Here is a 27,997-nt window from a genome sequence, read left to right on the forward strand (position 1 = left end):
TAAAAACAGAAGAAGCTTATTGAAAGAGAAGAATCTCAAGTGGTTAATGAGAGAAATAGAGAACTGAAGTAAGAGATGGAAAGTTCTGATGATGTCTTTTGTCCGCAGCTTTACCGTCAAGAGTCAAGAGGCAAGGACCATGTGCAGGGTCTTGTGGAGTTTGCAGGTGAGTACAGAATTGTATGAAATCAGAGTACCAATGGCTGTGAACCTGGGATCTTACTGAGGGGTGTTCCTAGTGGTGCAAACACTTAGCAGCAGTGTCTGGAACCAGATCTGTCTTGTACCCTAAAGGAGAGCTTCAGGCCATCGTTACCTGTCATGGAGGTTGGTAGCTGGATTCTGGAAGAATTGAGGGAGGTAGTAGCCCCAGTTTCAATTAGCCTCCTAAATATAGAAGGAATCTACTGTAAAGTATAAAAACCTACTCTTATTTTGAAGTGATCAGGATTCTGGTGGTTACTATTGGTTTCAGCCTGACAGAAATAAACAAGCCACCTGGTTCACGAATGAAGGAAATGGACCAAATACCAAGAACGCCTCTTAATCCCTGATCACTTGGACAAGAGGTAAGAGAAAGATTTTGTGGTTTGACAACAGAGTGCCCAGCTCATCTCCCATCTCAGCTCTCACCAGTAACATAAGCCTCCATGGAGGCATCCTGAACTAGCCAGAAAGTTCTGCGCAAGTAAAAATTTCTCAATGCATAAGACACATTTATCCATGTGTTCTGATAAATGCTCAGGTCATAAGCAAACGCTGAACTACATGCATTAGAAAAGCTCTCTTTTTGGGGGTAGAAAAGTGTCTTTGGAGTTCTTGTGGAGAAAAGCAATTAGTTTGTAATTTTCCAAATGCACTAAATAGATTGTAGACAAGCAGAAAGAATGTGTATCTTGTGATCACTGTGAATTTGGCAATGGTTCCAGTTCGAATGAGCGCCGACTCAGAGTGAATAGGTAATTCAGAATCTTGCCCATGAGTGACACTAGACAAAGCAGAGAGGAAATAGCCAATACGCATGCGTACCTCTGTGTGTGCGTGTGTGTGTGTGTGTGTGTGTGTGTGTGTGTGTGTGTGTGTGTGTGTTCAGTTAGGAAAGAAATCAAGAACTGGAGAAAACGAAACTTACAGAAAATGAAATTTCAGCACTAGACTATGAGTCCATTTCTGGGAGTCTACGACCAGCTCCCTGAGTGACTGACCAGCTGATATAAGCCACTTCACCTCGATGACCTCAGTTTCCTCAGTTTCCAGTGATAAACAAGTGACTTGGGATAGATTATTGGATCTCAACCCTTACTGTACCCTAGAAGCATCTAGGGAGGTTTTAAGAATAACACTAACTAGGCCCGATCCTAGGCCAGTCAAATACATGTCTGGGAATGCCCCCCTCCCATCTCTGTATTAAAAAGAAATCCTCAGGTGATTTTTATGTACACCTGGGGAGGAACCAGGGCCTAGATGACCCCTGGAATCTACTGTAAAACTGAAATTCTTTGACTGAGTGGTCTGAGACACCAACCCTGGACCTACTCGCCGTTCTGTGTGGCTCACATTCAGTGTCTTCATTACTCGGAGCCTCATTTCCCCACCTGCATAATGGACAGTTAACTCCTCCACCTCTTACTGACCCCACAAGATGGCATGGAAAAAGAATGGAATTTTGAATGTTTGGACCCTTCTATAAAAGGATTTTCTTGGCTTTTGGGATTTTCCCCAAATACTTGCAATCATATCCGTGGGGAAGGACTCAGAGACACCAGGAATCCTTTGTTGTGAACGGTTTGATGAATTTCACATCTCGGGTACTTCCCGCACCCTCTCAGGCCACCTTGACCCCCCATTTAGCCCATTGCAACATATTCAAATACGAACTGAATTTTTATGATTTCCCTTTTATACATTTCAAGCTTATTTTGAAATAGTTACAGACTCACAGGAGGTAGCAAGAGGGGTCTTGTATGCCTTTCACACAACTCCCCCCTGACCCCCACCCCTGAGTGGCTACTTCCTACATAGCTGTAATACGGTATCGAAACCAGGAAAGTGACACTGGCACTGTGTGTATGTTTTAAAGACAAAATATATCACGAGTTCATCTTATTGATTCAAGCTTATAGGAGTTTTACTCAACCTAATTGTGTATCTCTTCTCCTGAATGGAGTATCTGATACCCATATTCATATGCTCTATTCATATGAGGCTGGGTAACAACAGCCTCAGAGTAACAAAATCCACAAAACAACCTTCAAAATGATTGCTGAGTAGAGTTTAAGATTTTTTTTTTCTGTTCTTTTTGTCCATAAGATCTATTCTTCTAAAACTGTAGAGTCAAATTACAGTACGCTAAAAATCTCTGGGAGGTGGGGGGTGATGCTGACCTTTGGTGTGTGGGTTCCAGTGCCTTGGCGCCCTCAGGAAGTTCTTTGTTGTGGGGAGCACTGTAAGAAGAGGCTAGGGGAACTCATCCTCACTCTGAAACTGGGGCAGACACTGAGGTGGTCTGTGCACCCCCCACTGTCACACGGACTTTGCCCCTGGCAGGGATCCCAAGACTGCTGTGGCTGCACAGAGCTGCTGCAGAGGGTGATCAGTCCTGGCATGAGCCACGTGGGCTGTCCTGGGCGAGCCAGGTGAGCTGATGGAACAGAAAATGGCCCAGGGACTGGGCCTTGCAGAGGGACTGGGAGTGATCGCCTGCACTGGGGAGGAGCTACATGAGAGGGAAGCTGGAGTCACCGAGAAGGTCACTGTGGATAACGCGAAGGACCAGAGCAAGGTCGTCCTGGCCTCTGAGCCCATGTGGGCCGTCAGGACTGGCAAGACCACACTGCCCCAACGGACCCAGGAAGTACATCAAGCTCTGGGGATGGCTTACGTCTAACGCTGATGCAGTGGCTCGGAGCATCCCGTTTATTTCTCAGGTCCTGTGGCTGGGGCAGCCGGCAAGGAGCCAGCAAGCCAGCCTGCTGTGGGGCCAAACTGGGGGACATCACCAGTGACACGCAGTGTACCCCATCCATGTCCCCTACTCTGCCTGCTCGGCCAGGGACAAGGTGGGGCAGAGGCCCAATCACTGCGCTCTCCACCGCCCCCCCAATGCTGCGCACACTTCCGGATGGGGGCAGCCCATGGCCTAATCCAAACCTTGCCCCTTCTTTACCATGTACACCTCACCCTGTAATGCTGGGGCCGGGCCTCTCCTTCTCCGCGTACTGGAATGGTTAGGACAGAACATGTCACCAAGGTGGCTTCTCCCCGGCTGAGAGGTGGAGGGGGTGGAGTCACTCATGGGTCCCCTCAGTCCTTAGTGAGAGCAGGAGAGACAAGCCTGTTTCTCCTGTCTCGTGCCATGAGGCCACGGGCTGCAAGGAAGCCCCATCCTCCCCTCAGAGGGGCTGTTCCCGTGGTGTTCAAAGTCCCGTGGTGTTCAAAGTCCCACGTCAGGGGAACATAGATACCTGGTGCTTCAAACAAATCACTTAGAATATTTTCTCATCCTGTGTGGTTTTATCTTCTAGCCCGTATATATTTTGGCTCATTTGCCTCATTTTGGTTTACCTTTCAGATACGGCTTTTTGACCTTTTTATCCTGACAGTTTTGTCCTGAACATCAGAGAAAAGTTGAGAGGATTTTACAATGAACACTAATATACTCAACTACCTAGATCCTACAGTAACATTTTACACATTTGCTTAACTGCACATCTATTCATCTATCAAGTCTCCATCCATTTATTTACCTTAGTTTTTGTTGTGTAAGAAGGCAATTCGCTGATGAAACGTGTCGGCATGCATACTGTGATGACTTCAGTCACATCTTGTTTACAAGAAAAAGACAGTATTCCTGCCCCAACAGGTTTTTTTTGTTGCTTCAATATAATAAATCCATTCTTGGTTTAGGAGCGACAAAATTGGAAAGGGCAGTAATTTTGGTGCTAATTATTGCTATTAATTGTTTTCCCCGGGTATCATCTGAGTGACCGCCACCCTCCGCCCCATAGGTCAGTTCCAGCCCTCAGGGAAAAACCAACCTTACAATTCCGTGGCCTGCAAAAGTAAAGCCCTACCCAATACTTGAAAAAATTCTTGGTAGTATTTATATTCCCAAAGCTTCTGCCTCAGACCTTCTATTGCTTATAGAAGTCGCTTCTGTGTTTTTCTACTTCCATCCAAACATAGAATACATGTTTTTCTTAAGTTTACTTATTTATTTTGAGAGAGAGCATGAGCTTGAGCCGGGGAGGGAGAAAGAAAAGGAGGAAGAAAGAATCCCAAGCAGGCTCTGCGTTGTCAGCACGGAGACTGATACGGGGCTTGAACTCACAAACCGATGGATCATGACCTGAATTGAAATCCAGAGTTGGATGCTTAACTGACTGAGCCACCCAGGTGCCCCAAGAATACACATCTTTTTTTAAAAAAAGAATTTTTTTAACGTTTATTTTTGAGAAAGAGAGAGAGACAGTACAAGCAGGGGAGGGGCAGAAAGGGAGACACAGAATCCGAAGCAAGTTCCCACCTGTCAGCACAGAGCTGGATGCGGGGCCTGAACCCATGAGCCCAATATCATGACCTGAGCAGAAGTCGGACGCTTAACCGACTGAGCCATCCAGGTGCCCCTGGAATATATACCTTTTAAAATCTCACTAATAAAACTCACTCAAAGACTTTGTTAGCTTACCAAGTTTCTAACTTTACTGAATGCTTTTGGAGAAAATATCTTAGGGAAAAAGAAGATTATATGATGTACCCCAAGGGCCAGCACCTAAAAACTGCATTAATGTATTTGTCACTTTTGGCTTGCACCTCCTAAACGGGCTTTTCCTTTATTTGTCTTTCCCCAGTACATTTTAATTTTTCTTAGGGGTGAGTACACGTCCAGCGACGTGTTTGGAATGCACAGATTCTTTGCGATTGCCAGCGGCTGGACAAACGTGTCCCGAAATGTTTGAGTTTCTTATGAGGTTATAGACTTGGCTTCCTGGCCAGCAGTTCTTGGCTGTGGGAAGGCCTTGGGAGATGGACACCGGGACTGGAACACTCTAGTGACCTCCTGAAGTCCCTTCTCTTTTCTCTTTCATCTTTGCTCATTTGCCTTGCTTTTAGATCTGGTAGGTCAGCACGCCCGGCCACATGAAAAGTAAATCTTTTTTTTTTTTTTTTAATTTTTTTTTTTAAACTTCTGACTGGGTTACAGTGTCAGGAATTTTCCAAATACAGAATGTGTATGTGCACAAGTCCGCAGGAATGGGCCTGTGTGAGCTCCAGAATCAGTGTGTGTGGAGAGAGATACACGTGGTGCATGTGTATATGAGCAGCCCATGCTCTTGGCTCAGGATGACTGTCTCCAGGAATTCATGCTTTGAGTGTGTGAGCCAACCAGCGGAAGTGTCTTCGGACCAAGGCACGGACGTCCTGTGTGTGTGCTCCTGCAGAGACAGGGGTGTGTGCACAGAGCTACACTGGCGTGTGACCAGTGTGCTGGGCCCAGGAGGGGCTGAAATCTTCCCTGTTTAAGACTCCTCTGTTTCGGAGACCAGGCAGATGGAGGACGGAAGCCACCCATGCACCCTTTCCCCATGCAAAGCCATAGGGAAAAGAGCTTCCGTTGGCCTAGCAGGTGATAGGTGCCTCCCAAAGCATCAACCGACCTTGGCCAATGAGTACAGGGATGTGTTACACATTGACAGGAGGGGAAAGAAAATGGTGGGGGGGGGGGGGGGCGGCGCTCAGCAGGCAGCACAGCCTGTGTTGTATCAACTCTTGTATTTCAGCATGTCACATGTTCCTGAAAGCAGCGATCAGGAAGGTGTTGGCTATATTTAGTTATGACATTAAACAAGTAATGGTGACCTCTGTTTCAGACCATGGCGTTGGAGTCAGCAGCCAGCCTGAGAGCCTTCTCATAACACACCAGGGCCTCACTCACTTCCCCTTTCAATTTGTGGATGAGCCCAAGGATGCTGAAACTTTCCACCACACGTACATTCTGATGAATATGTCTTTTAGCTAACTTCTCTAGGGCGCTGAGAATTTTTTCCCTGGTGCGGGAGATGCTTCTTATTTTGAGACCTTTTAAATAATGGGTGATTGCTTTATCCACAGATATCTTGTGAAGTTCTTGGAAATGGCCATAGCAGTAATGAATCTCTTGTTGTAGATGATCGTTGATGTTCTTCATGTGCAACACTTTCTGAAAGGCGTCCTCAGCCTTTGTGTGTTGGCCTATTTCTGCATACATGTAAGCCAGTTCAACATAAGCCAACTCAAATGTGGGCCTTAGCATCAGAGTCTTTTGAATTTCACATATAGCCAAGTGAACCAATCTGTGGACATTGTCTCTATCCTGTCCTCTGGGCTGCCAGTTTGCCGCTCTCTTGATTTGGATCATGCGTGCCTTGTAACAAAGCCCCATCTGGTGATGCAGGAAAGCGGAGGAGGGCGTGGCCCGCAGGGCCCTCTTTAGGAGCTGAAGAGCTTTATCTAGAGCACCTTTCCTGCGGTAAAACTTGGCCGCGTATCGAAAGACGTAGGCCTGCGAGGACATGTCGGTCAGTGCCTCTTCGACGTACTTTTCTCCTTCGGCTTCTTGGCCCACGTCCTGAAGCTTCAGGGCGAGCAGAGCCTTGATATACGCGTCTTCTGGGTTTAGCCTGATGGCCTCTTTTAGAGGCTGCAGACAAAATGCGTCGCTGACCTGGGTCGCTTTGTTGAAGCCGTCCAGGCGATAGATGGTGATGGCATACCCAGTGCTGAATTCAGGGTTCTCAGGCTCCGCTGCCAGAGCCTTTTCGAAGCAGGCCTTGGCCCGCTCGTAGTTCTTTCCTCCACACTTCAGCAAGGCCCACCCTTCCTCACAGTCCATCTGAGGACACTCCAGCCTGTAGCAGGAGGGGGCTGCAAACTTCTCACAAGTGTTCGCCACCCTGTCCAGGTAAGTCTGGGCCTCCGCCAGCCTGCCCATGTGGTGATACAGCCAGGCGTAGTTGCCCCAGGTGACCAGGCTTCTCACAGCCGATCGGTCGCCGTGTTCCTGCTGGATCAGGTCTTCGGCTTCCTTCAGGCTCCCCAGGGCCTCCCGAGTCTGGCCTTTCAGGTGTCGGACGTAGGCCAGCAGGTTGTGTATGCCCGAGTTGTATTTGGTGTCTAGGAACTCAATCTCATCCAAGATCCTGTTCTCTAAATCGGGCATCTCAGTGTCTTCAACTAGCAGCTCCCAGGTGAAGTGGCATCTCAGCTGAACCAGGCTATCTTCAATGGGATTCCCGTTTGATTCGTCACTGTAAAAAGTAGACAACACTTATTTGTATTTTTAGGAGAATTCAGTCTAATAGGAATGGAGCCAGCACTTGAATGGTCAAATGATACCTTCCAGTGTCCTTGCCTCCCCCTATCTGTTGCCTCCCTGGGTTCTGTGGTCGCGTCATTAAGACAGAGAGCAGGTTGGCCTAAAAACCCTGAGGAAACACTCATCGCTTTATGGCGCCAACAGGTAGGTTACATGTAGTCTAAAAGGCAACCTGAAAGGGATTAATTCTGCTGATTCGAAACAATTTTAGCCCCACCCTCAGCACTGCAAAACCCTTCTCTCCTCAGCGTTGCAGCGCACCACTAGTGCTGTCAGAGGAAAAGTGGGGAGAACTTCACCTGGTGTTGGGTCAGTGTAGGGCCCATCTGGACAGCATTCATCTTTTGTGTCTGTGTTCAGACATGTTTTATGGAGTGGCCTTGTTTTTGTTTTGGTCTCTCATGGTGTCAGGGCGGCCTTGTCTGATGTTGATGTGATGTGCATGTGGGACAGGGGAACAGGGTCCTGGCTGTGGGGTGCTGTCCAGCAGCACCGGGGCCTTGCTGATAGTGTCGGGCTGTGTGGATCTCTTTCTTTCTGTTCAGAGAGCTTCTATATTATTGCTTCAGCCCAGAGCTGTTGGCATGTCCAAGGCGGCCTTCGTTGCCATGAGCTCCTTCCTTACCCATTTCTAAAGTCTGCAAGCCATGAATGACCATTAGTTACATGTCAGGCGCTCTGTTGGGACATGGATATGACAGATTTCCTCTTCTCAGGTGACTTGCCATCTAGGTGGGAGACAGATCCATGAGCATTTAATTTTAACAAAAGCAGTAGATGTTGGTTGCTTTATAATCACAGAGGAAGGATTCTTTCTCTCTTCTTGAAAACACCTTCTTGGGTTAACTCTTAATCTTTTAGCTGAAGTATTTTGAAGAATCATAGTCCTGCTGGCTCCCCACTTAGAGAATACTCCTAAGAAGATATGCAGTGGCCAGGCCAGGCCCTGGCGGTTTTGAGGCTACTTATGCAAAGGTGCAGTGATGCTAGCTGCACATGCTAAGGCTTCCAGAAGGATCGCCAAACCAGCACTTGTATCTCAAGTCACAGTAAACGTGCAGAAGCAGATAAGAGGAATATGTAACTGTGAAAGTGCCAGCTGACCACCAGTTGGGACTCTGGAAATGGGACATTTTACATGACAGGGGCCTCGCTGTGTGTATTCTGCCCTTACCGTCCGGTCAGGCATGAGTTTGTCTCAGGTGGCTTGGCACTTATACCCCCTGAACGTCATCAATTGTTCCATGGTCTGTAGGTGAGATCTAGCCCCTCACTTTTCCTAGGACAGGCAAGATACCACCTGGGGATCGGACTCAAAGAAGCAGAGGTGCAGAGCTGGATTATACCCACTTCCTCTCAGTGAGTTGGCTTATTTGGTACTCCTGTTGGTGCCAAAAATTAGAAGTAATCAAGATGTTCTTCGGCAGGTGAGGGGATAAACAAACTGTGGTACAGCCACAGAATGGAATGCTATTCATCAGTGAAAACAAATGAGCTCTTAAGCTAAAGGAGACAGGAAGGACCATTAAATGCACATTGCTATGTGAAAGAAGCATCCTAAAAAGGCTATACCCTGTACATCCAACTTCATGACATTGTGGAAAGAACCAAACAATAGGAATAGTAAAAAGATCAGTGTTTGCCAAGGCTTTAGGGGAAGTGGTATTGTTGGAGCACAGGGCGTTTTTAGGGCGATGTAATTCTTCTGATGATAGAGCAATGGTAGATGGGTGATGTTGTGCTCAATACAAAGAGTGAGCCCTAATGTAAACTGTGGGCTTCAGTTAGGAATAAAGTATCAATATTGGTTCATCAGTTGGAGCTAATATACACACAAATGCAAAGTGTTGATAATAGGGGAAACTGTAGGAGGGGTGAGGGTGTGGAGGAGGGAGGTATATTAGAACTCTGTACTTCCTGCACATTCTTCTATATGCCCAAAAGGGCTCTAAGAAATTGAGTTTATTAAGTGAAAAAAAAAAAAAAAAGAAGATTTGCAATAAGGAAGGGAGACAGTTCTGATCTTAAGATCTGCTAATGTCTGAAAGGTTTAGTCAGAAGAGGGCTTTTCCTTTACATAGAGGTGCAAACAAGGCTAGAAACTGGGTGTTCTAGAAACTTCTAGAAACTGGGTGTCAGGGAAGAAGGGAGAGGGTGGAGAGATCAGGAAATCTCTTTCCTTGTTGTTAGCCAAGCTTTGAGAGGGATTGTCTGGCCTTCCAATACTTGTTTAGCCTTGGGGGCGAGTCAAATTTAAGGGTCTCGTGGGGAAAGAGAGAGAGATTTGGCCAAGTTAAATTTATAGGCATTTTGACTTACAGCAGTGGGCAGAACATCTAAGCAGAAAATCAACAAGGAAGCAATGGCTTTGAATGACACACTGGACTGGATGGACTTAACAGATATATTCAGAACATTTCATCCTAATGCAGCAGAATACACATTCTTCTCATGTGTATATGGAACATTTTCTAGAATAGATCACATACTAGGATACAAATCAGCCCTCAAAAGGTACAAACAGACTGAGATCATACCGTGCATATTTTCAGACCACAATAAAGGGTTTCATAGCAAAACTCTAAATGAACCGTAATAAAAAAATTTGGAAAGACAACGAATACTTGGAGATTAAAGAACATCCTACTAAAGAATTAATGGCTTAACCAAGAAGTTAAAGAGGAAATTAAAAAGTACATGGAAGCCAATGAAAATGATAACGCCACAGCCCCAGACCTCTGGGACGCAGCAAAGGCGGTCATAAGAGGGAAGTATATAGCAATGCAGACCTTCCTAAAGAAAGAAGAAAGGTCTCAGATACACAATCTAACCTTACGCCTTAAAGAGCTGGAAAAAGAACAGCAAGTAAAACCCAAAACCAGCAGAAGAAGGGAAATAATAAAGATTAGAGCCGAAATCAAAGCTATCAAAACCAAACCAAAACAAAACAAAACAAAAGTGAAAATACCCCAGTAGAACAGATCAATGAAACCAGGAGCTGGTTCTTTGGAAGAATTAACAAAATTGATAAACCTCTAGTCAGTCTGATTAAATGTACAGGCACTTTGTTCTGATTGATCATGGGAACAAATAATTCAGATGATCATTTAGGAGAAGCAGAATGAGAATCTGGAGAGTCTGTGGCCTCAACAGAGGGAGACAGGGGTCCCATCCCGAGTTTTATCTAAGTAATACGGAAAAGGGTGTTTCTCTGCAGTTTCACAGAAGACCACAAGAGAAGTTGAACTGGACAGGTTTATTCCTCACAGGTCCTGATGCCACATGATAGGGATGTCAAGGCAGGCTGCAGGCAGAGAGGAAGTGTTTATCATGGGCTGTGAGTGAAATGCTTTGGGGTTCTGGGCGTAGGTTCGGAATGGTCCCTTCAAACTCAAAAGAGTGGGGTTTCGGTCAGCTCCACAGGGGCTTCTCTAAGGGGAGGAGGGCAGAAGGGGAAGGCCCTGGGAGGCCACGAAGGTTGTTGCTCAGACAGGCTGCTGGGAGATACCATATCAGGAACCTACATTTGCTTGTAATTCTGCAGGCTGCTATCTAGGGCGTGTACTTGCACACGAAGACTAATGTTAGTTCAACGCCCCACTCAGGCTCCTTGGCCAAACAAAATGGATACCGAGACAGCAATAACATGGAGTAGCTTAGCTAAACTCCCCACATTCTCAGACACCAAAGTTGGGGGTGGGCAGATTTTTTGACCGTGGCTTTTGTCTAGAAGCACAGGGCTCAGGTAAAGTTCAGCATTGTCAACATCATTCCAGGCTGTCCTGTGCTTGGTGCAGCCCCTACAGCATCCCACTTCAGTGACCTCTGTCCCCTCTGGGCTCCACATGTTCATGGAGACAGAAGTCTTAGAGGCCATGAAGTCTTAGAAAACTTCATTGATGGGACGCCTGGGTGGCTCAGTCGGTAAAGTGTCTGACTTCCTCTCAGGTCATGATCTCATGGTCCATGAGTTCAAGCCCCACATCAGGATCTGTGCTAACGGCTCAGAGCCTGGAGCCTGCTTCGGATTCTGTGTCTCCCTCTCTCTGCCCCTTCCCCACTCATGCTCTGTCTCTCTGTCTCTCTCAAAAAAGAATAAATAAGCATTAAAAAAATTTAATAAAAGGAAAAATTCATTGACATGATGTCAGCAAATTCATTATGTTAGGTTTGAATATGAGCTGAAGGGAATTAGGTCTGCCAATGACTTATCAACCCTGCATGATGGTTTATAAGCCTCAGTCATCTGGCACCTCTGGAAGCCATGTTTTCCTTGTGAACTCCTGTGTGTATGTATGTAATTAAACCTATTTTTTCTCTTACTAACCTGGCTCTTGTCTAACTGACTCATGAGCCCAGCCATTGAATATAGGAGGGTAGAGGGAGAAAGATTTTTCCTCCCCTGCACTATAGAAACTCTAGTTCTATCCACCCCTTTGAGTTATGCATCCCTGAGTTCCCCCATGTGTGTGGATATACCAGTTAATAAGCAGCTATTTTTCTCTTGCTAATCTGTCGTCAGTCTAATTTGCAGGGCCCCTGCTGGAGAACCTGGGAGTACTGTAGGGGGAAAAGATTTGTTTTCTTCCCTTACACTATAATATAACTTACCTGTAATTATGGCTGCATGCTGAGTCTGGGAGTCCTTTTAACACATGGGCAAACCTGAGGGTGGCCATGGGTCCCCTCACTGCATGCTTGAAGGACCCTGACTCACTGAAACATGGTGAAAGCATTGTTTGGGAATGAAGGGTAAAGGGATAGACACCTGGGGTGCCTGGTGCCTGTGGAGTCATTGGTGGCACTCATAAACTGTACAGAAAAGGGTTAACATATCAGGCCTTAGACTATGATCCTTAGAAAGACCTGCTTGCAAGGTTTGTCCTTGGCTGACATCTGGGAACTTGGATTTTTGGAATGCTCCCACCATTCTCTAACTGAACAGGCTGGTTTGCTGTGCCTAAACAGTTTGTGCAAACAATCTGGTTAATACCGACACCTGCTTTCCTTCTGGGAGTCTGGAATTTTGATATGTGCTAAGCAGGGGGTACCTGTGTGGCTGGTCCCCGATACAACCCTTCGGCGCTGAGGCTCCAACTAGCTTCAGATGTGTCACATTTGATGCTGGAGGAATTAAGCACATCCTGTTTGATTCTACTGGGACAGAACTCTGGGAGATTTGTGCCTGGTTTCTTTGACCTTCACCCCATGCACTCTTTCCCTGTGCTGATTTTGCTTTTGTTGTATCCTTTTGTTGTAATAAGTCTAATCCATGAATAGGACTGTATGTTGCGTCCTGTGAGTCCTTCTAGTGAATCACCGGACCCAGGTGGTATCTTGGGGACTCTGATGCCAACTTCCTAGAATTCTCATTGGAGAACACAATACAGCAGGCAGTTAGGGAACAGTCACTCCATCTAGTGGAGCAAGAGGGAGGAAGGACAGGCCAAGACTTGCTGAGTGTGGCTGGCTCTCCACCCTTCCCAATTTCCTATGAGAATGAATACAAAATGGACTGCAGAGGAAAATCTTAAAGTCCAAGGAAAGTATTCCCCATGCATTTAAGAGATCCTTGCTGTCCAGGCCCAACTTTTACAAAATGGAGCTCACTGTGTCAGCTGCTGGTGGTTTTGGAGAGGCTGGTGCAGCCCTGCGTGGACATAATTCTAAATTCCTTTGCAGGTAGCTTGAGGAGCATTACCACTGTCAGGGTCCTGTGAATTTGCCGTATCAGGATGAATTAAAAAAATCTGACACTGGATTACAAAACACAGTGGGAAAGAGGAGTAAAATGGAAAGCCAGGAGATTCCGGAATCACACACAGGAGTGTGGGGGAGGGGGGTTTGGATTAAGTGGAGGAACTGATAGGAAGAGACACAAGTCAGGGGTCTACCCTCACGGTAGAGCCTGAAACCTCTTGGTTGTGCCAATAGACTGAGGACACAGCATGTGAGAAAGTACAGAAATGCATGTGAGCAGAGTGTCTTGGTGTCATACAGCTATGGACTTGAGTCCCAGCGATACCTCTTTCTAGCTGTGTGGCCTTGGACAAGTTACCAAACCTTTCTGAGCCTCATACCTTCCACACTGGTTTTAGATGCTAGCAATGGGCTTAGCGCAGATCCTAGAACATAGTTCAGAGGCCAGTGCAGAAACCTGCCATGATTTTATTGTTACTGTTTTGTAGTTTGGGACACTTATTCTTTTATTTTCCCAGCACCCTCCCCTAGGATTCAGAGAAGTTGTTTTAGAAGAGGTGAGCTCACACAGTGAGCCACTGAGCTAGTGGTAATGGCAATGCCATAGCCGTCAATGGAGACAATGTGTTCAAAATTTTTTGAGAGCTCAGTTCATTCCAGGCACTGCTGGAATGGGCATATAGTTGTGAGCAAAGGAGACAGAGTCCATGCTTCCCTGGAGCTGATAAGCCTGAGGGGAGGAGTCCATGGTTTCCCCTGTGGAGACAGACTCCCGTTCCTCCAATTGTCTCTTCTGTGGACAGCCCTAGAATCTGCTAAGACATGCTATGTGGCCACCAGTCAAGCCTGCCCCACAGCCTAGGTGGTAAAATGGCACTGATCGAGAAGTTCTAAGTCCCCACCGAGTTACTAGTTGGGTAGGGTTGGGTATGGCCCCAGGTGGTAAGGAGTGGATGTCTATGAAAAACCAGCGATTTCTTATTCCCTCTGGGTCTCCAGAGGCGGGGCTGTGTGAGATCAGGGGCACACACAAGGAAGTGCAGATTGTGGACGTTCCCTCAGACAACAGTAGATTGTGGGTGCAGAGGCATCTTTTCCATAAAATTGTCCAGGCAGCAAAATAAATCAAAGCCTAGGTATGTAGGTCAGGACAGATCAACAGCAATTCTGGGAGCCTCAGCACCATCTGGAAGGTGGATGGGACCCTGAGCATGGAGGGACAGGGTAGGTAGGTGGCCACGATCCTTGTGTCAATCAGCTGTGTGTGATTTCTGGGGATGGGACCAGGTACCCCTGTTGGAGAAACTTCCAATGTCCTCCTTCGCCACCAGTATTCAAAATCTTTGTGTCCTTGAGCATGTGTGTTTGCATATAGATGGGCAATTCCTCACCTACCCCAGAGCTGTACCTGTTGCCAGTCTCCACCTTACCCCCAGCCACCCTTCCATGCTCTTCCACGCTTTCAATGTTGGTTTCCATGCTAATATTCTTTACCTGGGCCCAGCAACCCCTCTGGAATGGGCTGCTCCAGGCCAAGGCTGGCCAGGAGGCAGCAATTCACTGCTGGGCACTTGGAGGCTCTCCCAGCCTTGCTGGAGCCAACAGACAATTCAGGGGTGGGGGGCAGCCTCACTGAAGTCTGCTGCTTTTACAGCCAGTGTGGCTTATGAAACACCTTCCCAGAACTCCCCTTGTGTACAAGGAAAGAGTCAAATTTCTGACTGCCCACTCATAAAGGAGGTGGGATTGCCAGTCCCTCTGTCTTGTCTGGGATCTGGTGCCTAACAGTCTTCCTCTGCACCCAGACAAACGGATGATACCACTAGAGAAGCATACGAACGCAGACCTTGTAACGGGTTGAGGAGAGGTGGACAGGGTCCTTGGCACATCTCCTAGCTGCATGGTGCACAAGCCTGTGGGTCTCCGCAGCTGGGAGGGACTACTTGAATATTTTCATACCGTCGGGCGGGTGAAGATCTCTGTCTCTATAGCCAGCCTAGTACTGGCACCTCTTACACACCGTCAGGAGGGCAACTGTCCAGGCATTGCTGGGTGCACAGCAACCCTGCAGAAGCTTCTGGCTGGGCACTGCACTCCGCCGTGGCCCCTGGACTGGAATAAGAGAGATAGTTCCCATGGCCAAGGGCAGGCCGGCTACAGGGGAGTGTTAGCTAACAAGGGCACGTTGACAGTAGTATGATATGGCTGTAGCAGTTACCCACTGTCCCTAGACAGTGTCCCGAAGAGAAACTTTGGGAATTAATATTACTCTCAGTCACACACGCAAAGCACACAACTGCTTTATCCTGAGTCAAAATTTTAAGGTTTATTGTAGCATCACTATCAAGAATACGTATTTATTGTAGTATCACAATCAGGCATATATATACATGGCTGAAGCCAAGAGTCAGACAGAAGGAATATTCCAGGATTAGTCAAAAGGTGGTCTTTCAGGAGGTCCAGAAGGCTAGATAGCAGTGGGGCAGAGGGCGGGAGACCTGGGAGCAGGCAGCGGCGAGCTAAGACTCTTGGCAAGAAGGGCAGAAATGGGGGCTATCCGGTGAACTGAGTGCAAACTGAGAATTACTCAGCAGCATGCAGGCCTGAAGCACTGTTTCCACTGCTAATTTTGTTATAAGACCTGCAGACTAGGGAAGTGTGTATGGCTGATATGCACAGGGGAGACAGACACGAGGAAACAACTCCTCAGATGTGCCCTAAAGCAATAAGCGAGACTAGCACCCCATGCTCCCTGACTGTGCTCCCGTCCCTCCTCTGTGTTTCAGCTCAGGGTTGGGGGAGCTCTGAGAACGGGGCTGTGTGGGCCCCGGCCTCCTTCCTCACTGCCTTGTTCAAGCTCAGGGGATGGCAGGAAAAAGCTGCCTATGCCGGTAGGGCTGTCCCTTAAGAGGTAGCCCAGTTCCTTCTCATAACATTTGGCTGCCTGAAGCAGCTCTCCATTCAGCTTGTGGATTAATCCTTGGAGATACCAAGAATTGGGTGCATTTTGTGGAAGCTGATTTCCAGCTATATTCTGTGGTGGGCACTTCATCTTTCCCTTCTCAGCTGGTTTTGTGCTTGTGGGCACACCCTCTAAATCACGTTGGACAGAAGTGTCTTCAGACTTCCCATGATGCCCCTCAAAGTCGCAGTAGTGCTGGTGGGGTTGTAGCCTCCCAGTGTTGGGGAGCTCCTTACTGAAAGCTGTCTGAAAACAGTCTTCTCTTTCCAGGAGGTCGGTGACATCAGAATATGCATACAGTGGATCCACTCCTTTCTCAATAGCTTTGATCACATAGTCAATAGCATGTTTCTTTAGTTCTTCAATCTTCTCTCCATTCTTGCCAGCTTCAGATTCTCCTGCACTCTGAATCTGTTTGACTTTTGCCCTATAGCAGCATGCAATCTGGTGATACAGGTAACCATTGTTTGGAATGGATTTCGATGCCCTTAGAAACAGTTCAATAGCTTTGTCTAGATCACCTTTATTTTTGTAAAATGTGGCTGCATTGCGAAGGACATCTGCTGGGCAAGGAGTGTTCTCCACGGCCTCTAGGACCAACCGCTCCCCTTCAGCTTCTTCATTCATCTTCTGCAATTTCAGGGCCAAGAGTACTTTGACATACTGATCGTCGGGATTCAGCTCAAGGGCCTGCTTCAGATCATCAACAGAGAATGGCTTCTGTGGTTTATTATCCAGATGGTATGTTGCGATGGCCAGTCCAGAAGAGAATTCTGGGTTGTTGGGCTTCTCTTCCAGAGCCTTCTCAAAACACACCTTGGCCCTTTCGTTGTGCTTTCCTCCACACTTTAGCAGTGTCCACCCTTCTTCACAGTCAAGCTCAGGGCACTCCATACTGTATGGATTTGAAAACTTCCCGCATACTTGTTTCACCTTGTCCACATACATCTGAGCATCTGTGAGTCTGCCCAGGTGATAGTAGACCCAGGCATAGTTTCCCCAGGTGACCAGCCTTCTGATTTCTGCTTGATCAGAGTGTTCTCGCTGGACCAGCTCCTCAGCTTGCTGTAGGCACTCCAGGGCGGCCTCGTTGTGACCATTTAAGTGTTTTATGTAGGCCAAAAAGTTGTACACTGTAGCTTTGAACTCAGCGTTTACGAATTCAATCTGGTTACACACTCTGTCTTCTAGATCACGCGAGACACCATCTTTTTTAAGTAAGTTCCATGTGAAATGGCATTTCAGCTGTGGGAGGATTTTTTCCAGAGAATTCTTGTTGACCTCACTGTGGAGAAAATAGACACGGTCACTGTGATGTGCACCTGCCAGGCACCGCGCCCTGGGATGCAGTTACAGGTTAAGTTTGTGTGTCAATCTGCCCGGGCTGTGGGAGGCCCAGACTTCGAGTCTAACATCAGTTCTGGGTGTGTCTGTGACCAGCATCTGACTCAGGAGGCAGGGGTAAAGCAGACTGTCTTCCCCAGTGTTGGCTGGGCACCACCCGGTCTGGTGAGGGTCTGAGTACAACAAGAAGGCAGAGGGAGTGTGAATTCTGTCTGCCTGGCTGTGTGAGCTGGACATGTGTCTTCTCCTCCCCTTAGACTGGAGCCTGTACATCGGCCTTCCTGGTTCTCGGGCCCTCAGACTTGGACCTCAGCCTATGGCATTGTCCCTCCAGCTCTCAGGCCTTTGGCCCAGACTGGAATTATAGCATTGGCTCTCCTGGGTCTGCAGCTTGTGGACAGTGACCCGTGATTATGGTCCTCAGCCTCCATGATCATGTGAGCCAATTCCTGAGAATAAATCTCTTTCATTTTGTGTGTGTGTGTGTGTGTGTGTGTGTGTGTGTGTGTGTATAGTATACTATATATAAATACTATATTTGTAATATATATTTATAATATGGTATGTATCTATAAATATATATACACATATATTTTGTATATATGTATATATAAATATATACATACACACATATATATTTTAAACCAGCAGTAGGTAAGAATCTTTAATCTTTATTTTACTGAAAGTAGAGAAAAGAGTAGGTAAAAATAAGCATGTTTAGAAATTGTTGTAGAAAGAAGAAAAAAGAGGGTTAAAATTCTCAGTGAGGGAAACCAAAAAAAATATGTCCGGTTGTATAAAGGCTCTTCCCTTTCAAGAAATGGGGATAAAGCTGAAGATCCAGTTTGTTTTTCGCTGTTGGCAAATGGACAAAGTAACAGAAAAAAATAGTTGAGTTCAAACGTTGTGAGTCCACTGCTTGAACCTACTCATGATCTGAGCGAAGTCGATGACTACAGTTCAGGGCAGAGTTGATGGTGGGACAGCCAAGAGTCCCCCATCCAGGAGTCCATCCTGCCCCAACCTTCACGTAGAAGCTGAAGAAAAAGCCCTTCATGCAGTCTGAGCTCCATAGTTGGCTGCCCGAGTTTCCCTTCTTGCGGTGCTCCGAACGGTTGACTTCTTGGTCAGCAAACACATGGAAGAGCCTGGAACAACTGCCTTTAGCAAATGCCTGCTGCCTCTTCCCAGCCTTGGTGGGTGGGGCCTGACATCTCCCAGCAGCTTACATGGACCTACATGTATCTCCTAGTGGTCCTGTTTGTCTGGAGAGCCCTGACTAATGCACACCCTACGTCGTCCTCGACAGAAGAGGAGGTACCTTCCTCACGCTCCCTAGCTTCACCCGCCTGTAGCTGTGCTCTGTGCAAGAGCCCATGGAGCACGTCCCTCCCACTGTGTGGGCAGATCTGCAAGGTGAGGTGGGCAGGTGGGAGGACAGCACTGCAGAGAGAAGACCTGGATCTGTTGTCCTGCTCCATTAGAAGTCAGGGCTCAGTCCTCACATGCTGGGCAAGGTGGATCCAATGACCCTTTACAGGGCTACTCCTTTGTGTCACTTTGTTAGTTTTGAAGGATGCCAAGACAAAGTAAAGTCAGTTATCCTTGCCCTCTCTGGCCTAGCAGCCCACAGACTGGTTAGAAGGAGCCACATAAGGAGACGGAAGCCCAGGGGGGTTTTACACCGTGCTGTGGAGACTGAGCCCTTTCCCTTCATCTTCACCATCTCCCTACAGTCACTCACACAGACCCATGGGCGCTCACTTTCAGTCTGATTGGGGCATTTTTCCTGTCACAGGCCAGATCCCCAGACAGAATGAATTAATTTTGAGGAACAAACAAGCAAAATCAAAATATCTGAGTTTTGTAGATGGAGGATGCCAAGGGAGATCACTGGCCTTATTCAGTTGGATAAACTACCAGGTTCTCAAAGTGTTCTCCTATCGCTCTTTGCCTGGGACTCGGAGGATGTTTCACTGAGTTTGTGCTCCCCTTCTCTACCAGTAGATTCTTGACACCACAAGACAGTTAAGAACCTCCAGAAATCATTAAACCCAGTTGTCGTCCATAGTTTTGGGTTTCACAGACGAGCACAACTTCATAAAGAAGTTGGGTCAAATAGGGCTGCCAACTTAAGTTTGGCAAAATCATGACAATGGGAGAAAATGTATTCCAAAAGACACCAACCACCTATGCTTGCCAGCACTGGATTAAAAAACAAAAAGAAAGAAGCATTTTTATCCCTGAAGAAATAAGAAAGATATAATGAGAATAAAGGGAAGTTCTTTAACTTGTCAAAATACATTTTGCTCACTGAGGAGCCAATGACTTTATTTGTACTTTCCCAAGGACGAGCACCGGTCCACACACTACTGCTGCTGCTCTAGTTTCTGTCTGTCTCTCCAGCAATGCTCATCTAGGCCATTTCTGGACCCAATGTGATCACATGTGAAATGCCTTATAGTGAAAGACACAGAGGCAAGGCAATTGACCCAAGACAAGGAAAAAGGGGGAAGTTGCTGTCTATCTAGATACCCTTTTATGTGCATGCCTCTATTCCTGGCCATCTTTATCATTCTCTAGGTCCCTGGCTAGAGCACCACAATGCCAATGTCTTTTATCTCCATTCTAGGGTTTTCCAGTTTGGCTTCATGTGGTGATTCTAGCTGCCCTGTTTGAAGGACTACAGATCATAACTCAAGGTAGCAAGTATTAGAAAGTAAACATTAAGAGCAAGTTGTAAAGATGATCACTGAACAAATATGTTTATAACTGTTATGCAACTAAGGCATAATAGAGGCATTTCTGTGTTTCAGCATTAGTTAACTTTGCTGACTTCCCAATTAGGGCATTGGAGGAAGGCACGAGTTTCAGATCGGTAGAATGTATCTGTAGATATAGGTGCCTGGAAATAATAGGTGAACACTCTATCAGCCATAGAGTGTATTCATCCAACTTCTCAGTGAGCCTGCAGAATAGCAGGTGACTTTGGTTGTTTTTGCTATAACGCCAGTTTGATAACACTATCTCGCTATCTTTTTTTCCCGTGGTGATGACACAGGCTGAAATATTAGTAAACCAGAGGGATCTTACCAGACTAAAATTTTAGGCACTTATTGATAAAAATGAAACATAGTCCATCAACTCTCCAAGATGAAACACATTCCAATCCTGTTATACATAAGCTTCAGGAGATGTCAGTGGCTCATGAAGTGTAGGGCAAGTAGAAAAGCTCCCTCTATATTCCTGAACCTGAGAGACAGCCCAAAGATGGAACACTTAGGGATACTCCATCCCTACCACCACCTCACCAAATGCTAGAGCTAGCCATGCTAAGGAATGTATGCTAACAAAGGGCAGTTTGTTCAGGAGGAGAGCCAACTGTGTAAGTGGCTTCATGATTATAAGACTTATTGAAAATTTTAATTAAGTTCTGTTGACTTTTCATAAGGTTTCCTCTGTACATTTCCAATTTGATTATATATTTGACACCTGATACCCCCTTGAAGTAAGATTTGGAGAAAAGTATATTGGACCATGAGTCCTGATATCTTGATAAGAAGAAACATGAAACTTGGAGCTAGAGTCCAGGAGATTTGCTTTAAAACACTATTGCCTTGATAGGTAAATTGCTTATAAATCCAGTATAATGATTAAAAACAAAAGTTTTTTTTTTAATTTTTTTTTCAACGTTTATTTATTTTTGGGACAGAGAGAGACAGAGCATGAACGGGCGAGGGGCAGAGAGAGAGGGAGACATAGAATCAGAAACAGGCTCCAGGCTCTGAGCCATCAGCCCAGAGCCTGACGTGGGGCTCGAACTCCCGGACCGCGAGATCGTGACCTGGCTGAAGTCGGACGCTTAACCGACTGCGCCACCCAGGCGCCCCCAAAAGTTTTTTAAAAAAAAAATAACTATAACCACCATAATCTGTTAATGTATAGACAAGTTAAAAAGATATAAATTGTGACATCTGAAACATAAAATGTAGGGGGAGGGAGGAGTAAAAAAGGTATGCATTCAAACTTTTAAGTTATGTACTTAAAATGGTCTGTTATAAATATAAGATGTTTTATTTCAGCCTCATGGTAAACACAAAGAAAAAACCTGTACTAGATACATAAAAGGTAAAGAGAAAAGAATAGAAGCACACCACTACTACAGAAAAGCATTAAATCACAAAGAAAGAGAGCAAGAGAAAAGGAGGGAAATAAAGGAATTGTAACACAGCCAGAAAACAATGAACAAGATGGCAATAGTCTATAGTCTATAGGCTATAAGTCTATAACTATCCACAATTGCTTTAAATATAAATGGACTATATTCTCCAATCAAAAGACACAGAATGGCTGAATGGATGTAAAAGAAGACCTAACACATGCTGCCTTAAGCTTTTAGGACACACATAGATGAAAGTGAGGGGATGGAAAAGATATTCCATGAAAGCCAAAGAAAGCAGGGGCAGCTATACTTATACTAGACAAAATAGACTTCAAGTTAAAGAGGGAAAGAAAGTCATTACTTAACAACAAAGTGGTCAATCCAACAATAGGATATAATGTTTATAAATGTTTATGCACCCAACACACCAGCACCTAAATATATAAAGCAAATATTAATAGACCTGAAGAGAGATAGAGAGTAATACAGTAACAATAAGGGACTTCTCTATCCCTTTTCAACAGTGGATAGATCATCCAGACAAAATGAATAAGAAAACATCAAACTTAAACAACACTTTAGCCAGGTGAACTTAGACATTTACAGAACATTCCATCCAACAGCACAAAATACACAGTCCTCTGAAGTGCACATGGAACATTCTCTAGGACAGATCATATGTTAGGCCACAAAAAAAATCTTAAAATTTAAGGAGACTCAAATCATATCAGGCATCTTTTCTGATCAGCATCACTCAATCATAAACAAACAAACAAACAAACACAGAAATCCTGCCATTTGCATCAACATGGAAGGAATATGAGGAGATCTTGCTAAGTGAAATAAGCCAGACAGAGAAAGACAAATACAGCATGATGTCACTTATCTGTGGATTCTTAAAAAAAAAAAAAAAAAAGGAAAAAAAAGTCAAACTCATAGAAACAGTAGAAAAGTGGTTGTGGGGGGTGGAGTGTGGAAATAGGTAGAGGTTGCCAAAAGTACAAACTTTCAGATGTAAGATAAATAAGGTCTGAAGATCTAATGTATGACATAGCGATTATAATTAATAACATGGTATTGTATATATAATTGGGATTTGTGGAGAAAGTAGAACATCAATATTCTCACCAAAAATAAACAAACAAACAACACAAGTCTGTGAGGTGATAACTGACCTAATGGAAAAAGGGAGCCCTTTCACAGTGTGTTTGTATATTGAATCACTATGATGTATCCTTTAAATATCTTAGAATTTTATGTGCCAATTATTCCCCAATAAAGCTGAAAGAAAAGAATAGAATTACTTTAGCAATTCTTATCCCTTTTCTTCTGTGTAGTTTAGGTACATGAAACACTCTGTTCCTCACTCCCCTCTTTGGATTTTTATTACATATTTTTATATGTTAATTCACATATTTACACATGTCACTGTAATTACATATTTATGATAATGTTAACATCATTAACTGAGTAGATCAAAATAAAACATTTGAAGATAATTCTGATTAAAAAATATAAAAAATACAATTCCCTTTTTAAAAACCAATACCCCATATGCCATGGCTTCCTCACTTACTAATTTAGCTTGTATATGTTTGTGAAAGTTGCTCTAAACACTCTTTATATGTATATGTATGAAGTTTAGGCCTTATTTCTGATCTATTCAATCTGGATTTCGGAACGCAGGGCCTGCTAACTTGCGTTCTAACTGGGCACTCAGGTTAGTTGTGACATAGGACATTTGCTACAGTTTGTGACAGTTCGTAGTCCACAGGGGGCACCTAGCAGGTCAGTAAGAGGGCGTGTCAGGTAGACATTGTCAGCTCAGAAAAATTTCCTTCCACTGTTCTAGGTTCTTCGGCTAGTCTAATAATTAAGTTGACATAAGACAGATGAACAGGGAAGAAAAATTTAATTTTGTAGGTGTAGGAGCCCCATAAAAGCATGAGGCCCAAAGGCAGTCAGGCAGTTGAGGCTCAAATGCCTTCTTCAGCTAAGTAGTGGATTGGGTCCTGAAATTTCAAAGTGGTGGAGAGCAATTCCCAAAAAGATGAGTGTAGACGGTTGATACTCAGCCTTTTGCCCTGCCGTGCATGCAAGTCTTTCAGATAAAAAGTTATCTCTGGTAACAGCTCCCTTTGGGGTCAGGCCCCGTATCTAAATTCTCTCAGGCAGTTAACAGAGAGGTAAACGTTTTCTTGAGTCTGTTGGGTCTCAGTTGCCTTTGGCTCAAAATAACCCACATGCCAAAGCGGCACATTTTGGGGTGGCGTATTTTCCGCCCCTTCACCATATTTCTCAGTTCTGAAAGAGCAAACTTTGGGTAAGAGCAACCTCATTATGAAATGCAGTGCTGGCTTAGTCATTAGCAGAGAAGTAACCACACTTTTGAAATAACCCACAACAACCACAACAAAATTCACTGACTTAGTCTTTTCACAAAAGAAACAAAAGAGGGACCGGGACCTCCAGAACTCTCCTGAGGGACAGTGGTGCCCTCCAGGCCCTCTGCCCCTTTCCACCTGCCAGTCTCTTCTCCTGCCACCACCACCCCCCCCCCCCCCGCCCCGCTCTCCTGGAAGCACTTCCCTCAGTGTCTGTAAATCAGAAATGGCCACACAACTAAGAGAGATTTATGATCGAATTAGATAATTGTGCATTTCATCTATAAGCAAGCACTGCATCAACATACTTCAGGAAGTTGCATGCAAGGCTGAAGATTTGTGGGAAATTCTCAACTTCCTATCAGAAAAGTAGGGAACATTTACCTCATGATGGCTATTTCCCTCAATTCTGAAAAGCTGGGGTCCAGGCTGATTTTATTTTCTGCTTGTGGATCAGAAGCAACTGCTGAAGGGCCTTCCAACCAGGATGCCAGCTAGCCCTGAGATCTATGCTTTTATCAAACAGAAAAGGACAATGAGACCAATACAATGCTATCAGGATTCCCACTGAGGAGAAACTGAAACCTAATTGTCAGAGCTGAGGTCATTCCCACCGGGAACAGGGTTCCACGCACACTGGGGGTTTGGAAAAAGGCATTACACATATATATATATATAGGCCCTATTCTCAGAGCTTCTGTTGAAATCTGGGTGTGGGCTTGGGCTCGGGAATCTGCATTCATACAAGCACCAGGGAAATTGTGTACCTGGAGGAGCCCCTGTCCCGCATTTTGAGAAGCACTATTCTAGAGGGATTCTGAAAAGCAGTTTCCCACTTACTTGTCAGAGATAATGTAGCATATCAAAGAGTGAGGCAGACCATCTAGAAGAGAGGAAAATGACCACAAGATACCTGGAGTTCTGTTACCTCTTTGACCTAGTCTGGAATATTTCTGGAATCACATTATTTAGCCTCATTTCCTTATGAGGAAATGGTCCTGAATGATCTTCCTTTTTCCTTCCATCCAAATTGTAGGAAACTATGCCTTGGGGAGGTCTGCTTTTACCTTCCTCTAATGTGTGGCTTTGTGCACTCCAAGAGTTTCCATCAAAGAGAGTGGTCCTCATTCTCCAAATAGGGATCTCGAAGGCCCAGTCCTTTAACTCCTGCCCCTTGTCTCTAGTGTGAGCACAATTAAAAGCATTAAGACCCTCCACCCTCTTGGATTTGGTCCACAGAATTAGAAGATGCTCGGCCCTAGAGTTTGGTACCTCACTAATGACTCTGCTCTGACACCTACTCTCTTGCCTGCTGAGCCTCATTTTCCTCATCTAGAAAGTGAGACTAAGTCTGGAAGTTTTCTTTCCATTTCTATTTTTTGGAACAGCTTGAGAAGGATAGGTATTAACTCTGCTTTAAATGTCTGGTAGAATTTCCCTGGGAAGCCATCTGGCCCAGGACTCTTATTTGTTGGGAGACTTTTTATAACTGATTCAATTTCTTCACTAGTTATGGGTCTGTTCAAATTTTCTATTTCTTCCTGTTTGAGTTTTGGTAGTGTGTGGGTGTGTAGGATTTTGTCCATTTCTTCCAGGTTGTCCTGTTTGTTGGTGGGAATGCAAACTGGTGCAGCCACTCTAGAAAACAGTGTGAAGTTTCCTCAAAAAATTAAAAATAGAACTACCTTATGACCCAGCCATAGCACTACTAGGAATTTACCCAAGGGATACAGGAGTGCTGATGCATAGGGGCACGTGTACCCCAATGTTTACAACAGCACTTCCAACAATAGCCAAATTATGGAAAGAGCCTAAATGTCCACGAACTGATGAATGGATAAAGAAGATGTGGTTTATATATACAATGGAATACTACTTGGCAATGAGAAAGGATGAAATCATGCCATTTGCAGCAACGTGGATGGAACTGGAGGGTATTGTGCTAAGTGAAATAAGTCAGGCAGAGAAAGACAGATTTTATATGTTTTATATGTTCCACTCAAGATGTGGGTCTTGAGAAACTTAACAGAAGACCATGGGGGAAGGGAGGGGGAAAAATAGTTACAGAGAGGGAGGGAGGCAAAGCACAAGAGACTCTTAAATACAGAGAACAAACTGAGGGTTGATGGGGGATGGAGGAGAGGGGAAAATAGGTGATGGGCATTGAGGAGGGCACTTGTTGGGAGGAGCCCTGGGTGTTGTATGTAAGTCAATTTGACAATATATTATATTCATAAACAATAGAAAATGAGGCTGATAAAAATCACAGTTCTTCCTTCCTAGGGCTATTGGGAAGGTGATATGAAATAACGCATGGAAAGCCCTCAACAGAGCGCACTACCAACTGCTGACCACGCAGAAAGAGTTACCCTCATAATCGCTGGTCTATTAGTGTTACAATTTTAAAAGAAGTTTTAGTGCACGGGGCAGCAACGGAGTTCCTCAGTGAGTGGGGCAGAGGAGGGCGCCCATCAGCCAGCCCGAAGATAGTAGGTGTTTCCCCAGGCGGTTTTTCCCCTTTGGCAGTTTTTAGCCCTGCCAGGGAGGAGCAGACCCACCTGGCCCTGGCCCTATATAGCCTCTGGGAACAGGGCAACTTGATGTGGGCACCCGTCCAGCAGAGTCCAGAGAACCCCTTACCACCCCCGCCCCCCAGACTTCCTCAAGTCAGTGACTCTGGACACACCTAAGCACAGGCCACTGTAAAACCTCTTGGGGCAAAGTGGCTAACAGGGCGCTGGGCAGGGCCAGGCTTTCTGGTTAACCCCACTCATGGAGACACATATATAACTTGGAACCTGTTACATAGCAAAGGGTAACCTGAGGCACTTGGCAGTGACTTCCTCTTACCCGGCCCATTCCCAAATAGGAGCCCTGGGGACTTTCCCAGGGTGTGGTCACTGGGATCCTCTCTCCCCATGGTGTTTGAGTGAAAATGGCTTCTCCTTCTCTCAACTCTATCTTTCCTGAGGTTCTAATGGCAGAACTTAAGCATGTTCACATGCTTTAACAAAAAAACCAACAAAAACCCAAATTTGCCAAGATTATACTTTACATACAATAAGATGCACACATTTTAAGTGTAGAGTTTGATGAGTTTTGCGCTTTGACAAGCAACGAGCACCACTATCTCCCTACAGACTATTGACATCATTCCCAAAGATTCCCCACTCTGCTTCCTACCCAGCCCCAGCCCCCTCCACCATCCCAGGCAGCCACCGACCTGCTTTCCATCACTAGAGATTAGATTGTTACTAAAAAAGAGATTAGGTCATTCTGTTTTGAAGAGCAAATTGTTTGCTGCTCCCCAGCTCTCATCACAGAAATAAAAACACACTCTATGCTTCTGCTTTTGTTTTGATATAAGAAATGGAAAAATGCCCATCTGGAAGAATTATTTCTTCCACTTCCCACCTTGAACTGACCCAACGTTTCAGGGCAAAATTCCTCAACACACGAGTGGAGTTTGTACTACCAATTCCATCTTTAATAATATCTGCTGAAAAGAAATGCTTCTTTTTAAAACGACAAGAAAAAAAGCCTCTCAGTCGTTGCAAAGAAAACAACAACAACAAAAAAGCCCATAAAGAGTAATTCCATCACTCCTCCCAGGCCCAACTTGGAATCCACAAACTGTGCTTGACTGGGTCTAACACTCGTGCTGAGCCCTTCCCTCTTCTGGGCTCCCAGCTAGAGGAGCAGTTCTAGAAGCTCCGGAAGCCTCAGTGTGTGTACACCGGGGAAAAGACCCGGAAATAAAAAGCGCCCACACCGATAAACGCACGGTTCATCCAAAAGCCGCGGAACAACACAGGACCCTGCCTGCCCCCAGCAGCTCCGTTTACAATTCGCATTCAAGATCAGGGGAGGGGCGCTTACGCATTTCTATGTCACTGACCTCATGTCTGCAACCTGCTCCTCTTCCGTTCTGAAAATCTGGTCCCCAAGCTGATCTGTTCTTGGGAAACGTCCCGAGTGTGCCCCAAGTCCCTGCTGAAGGAGCTATATAAGGGGCGTGAGGGCGGGGGACGCGTCAGCTGATGTTTTCTCCCTGCTTCCGAGCCAGTGCCTCCGTGAAAGGGAAGGGAACT

At 45.5% G+C, this 27,997-nt stretch overlaps 3 protein-coding genes and 1 pseudogene across 4 annotated transcripts in view; 1 reads left to right on the plus strand and 3 right to left on the minus strand.

The window, feature by feature from the left end:
* Positions 1-27,829, minus strand: part of LOC106980961 (interferon-induced protein with tetratricopeptide repeats 1-like) — a 39,484-nt gene extending 11,655 nt beyond the window's left edge. The window contains exon 1 of the mRNA XM_027049892.2: positions 27,805-27,829. Coding sequence (XP_026905693.1) covers positions 27,805-27,809 — 5 coding nt within the window. The 5' untranslated portion in view covers positions 27,810-27,829. The remainder of the gene's footprint in view (positions 1-27,804) is intronic.
* LOC113596477 (triosephosphate isomerase-like) lies at positions 76-21,032 on the plus strand (annotated as a pseudogene).
* On the minus strand, positions 4,194-27,934 carry LOC106980960 (interferon-induced protein with tetratricopeptide repeats 1B). Its single transcript, XM_015079056.3, has 2 exons — positions 27,805-27,934; positions 4,194-7,286 (listed from the first exon to the last, which is right to left on the minus strand). Exons 1-2 carry the CDS (start codon positions 27,807-27,809, stop codon positions 5,867-5,869), a joined length of 1,425 nt encoding a protein of 474 aa, XP_014934542.1. The 5' UTR covers positions 27,810-27,934; the 3' UTR covers positions 4,194-5,866.
* Positions 15,355-27,932, minus strand: IFIT3 (interferon induced protein with tetratricopeptide repeats 3). Of its 2 annotated transcripts, XM_027049890.2 has the most exons (3): positions 27,805-27,889; positions 24,291-24,418; positions 15,355-17,301 (listed from the first exon to the last, which is right to left on the minus strand). In XM_027049890.2, the coding sequence occupies exons 2-3, from the start codon at positions 24,293-24,295 to the stop codon at positions 15,837-15,839; spliced, it is 1,470 nt and encodes a 489-aa protein (XP_026905691.1). In that variant the 5' UTR covers positions 24,296-24,418; positions 27,805-27,889; the 3' UTR covers positions 15,355-15,836. The 2 variants fall into 2 exon arrangements, with proteins under 2 accessions (XP_026905691.1, XP_014934541.2); XM_015079055.3 differs by lacking the exon at positions 24,291-24,418 and having other exon boundaries at positions 27,805-27,932.
* Positions 27,935-27,997: the final 63 nt, after the last annotated feature.

Source organism: Acinonyx jubatus, chromosome D2, assembly GCF_027475565.1.
Source record: "Acinonyx jubatus isolate Ajub_Pintada_27869175 chromosome D2, VMU_Ajub_asm_v1.0, whole genome shotgun sequence".
Classification (NCBI taxonomy): Eukaryota; Metazoa; Chordata; class Mammalia; order Carnivora; family Felidae; genus Acinonyx; species Acinonyx jubatus.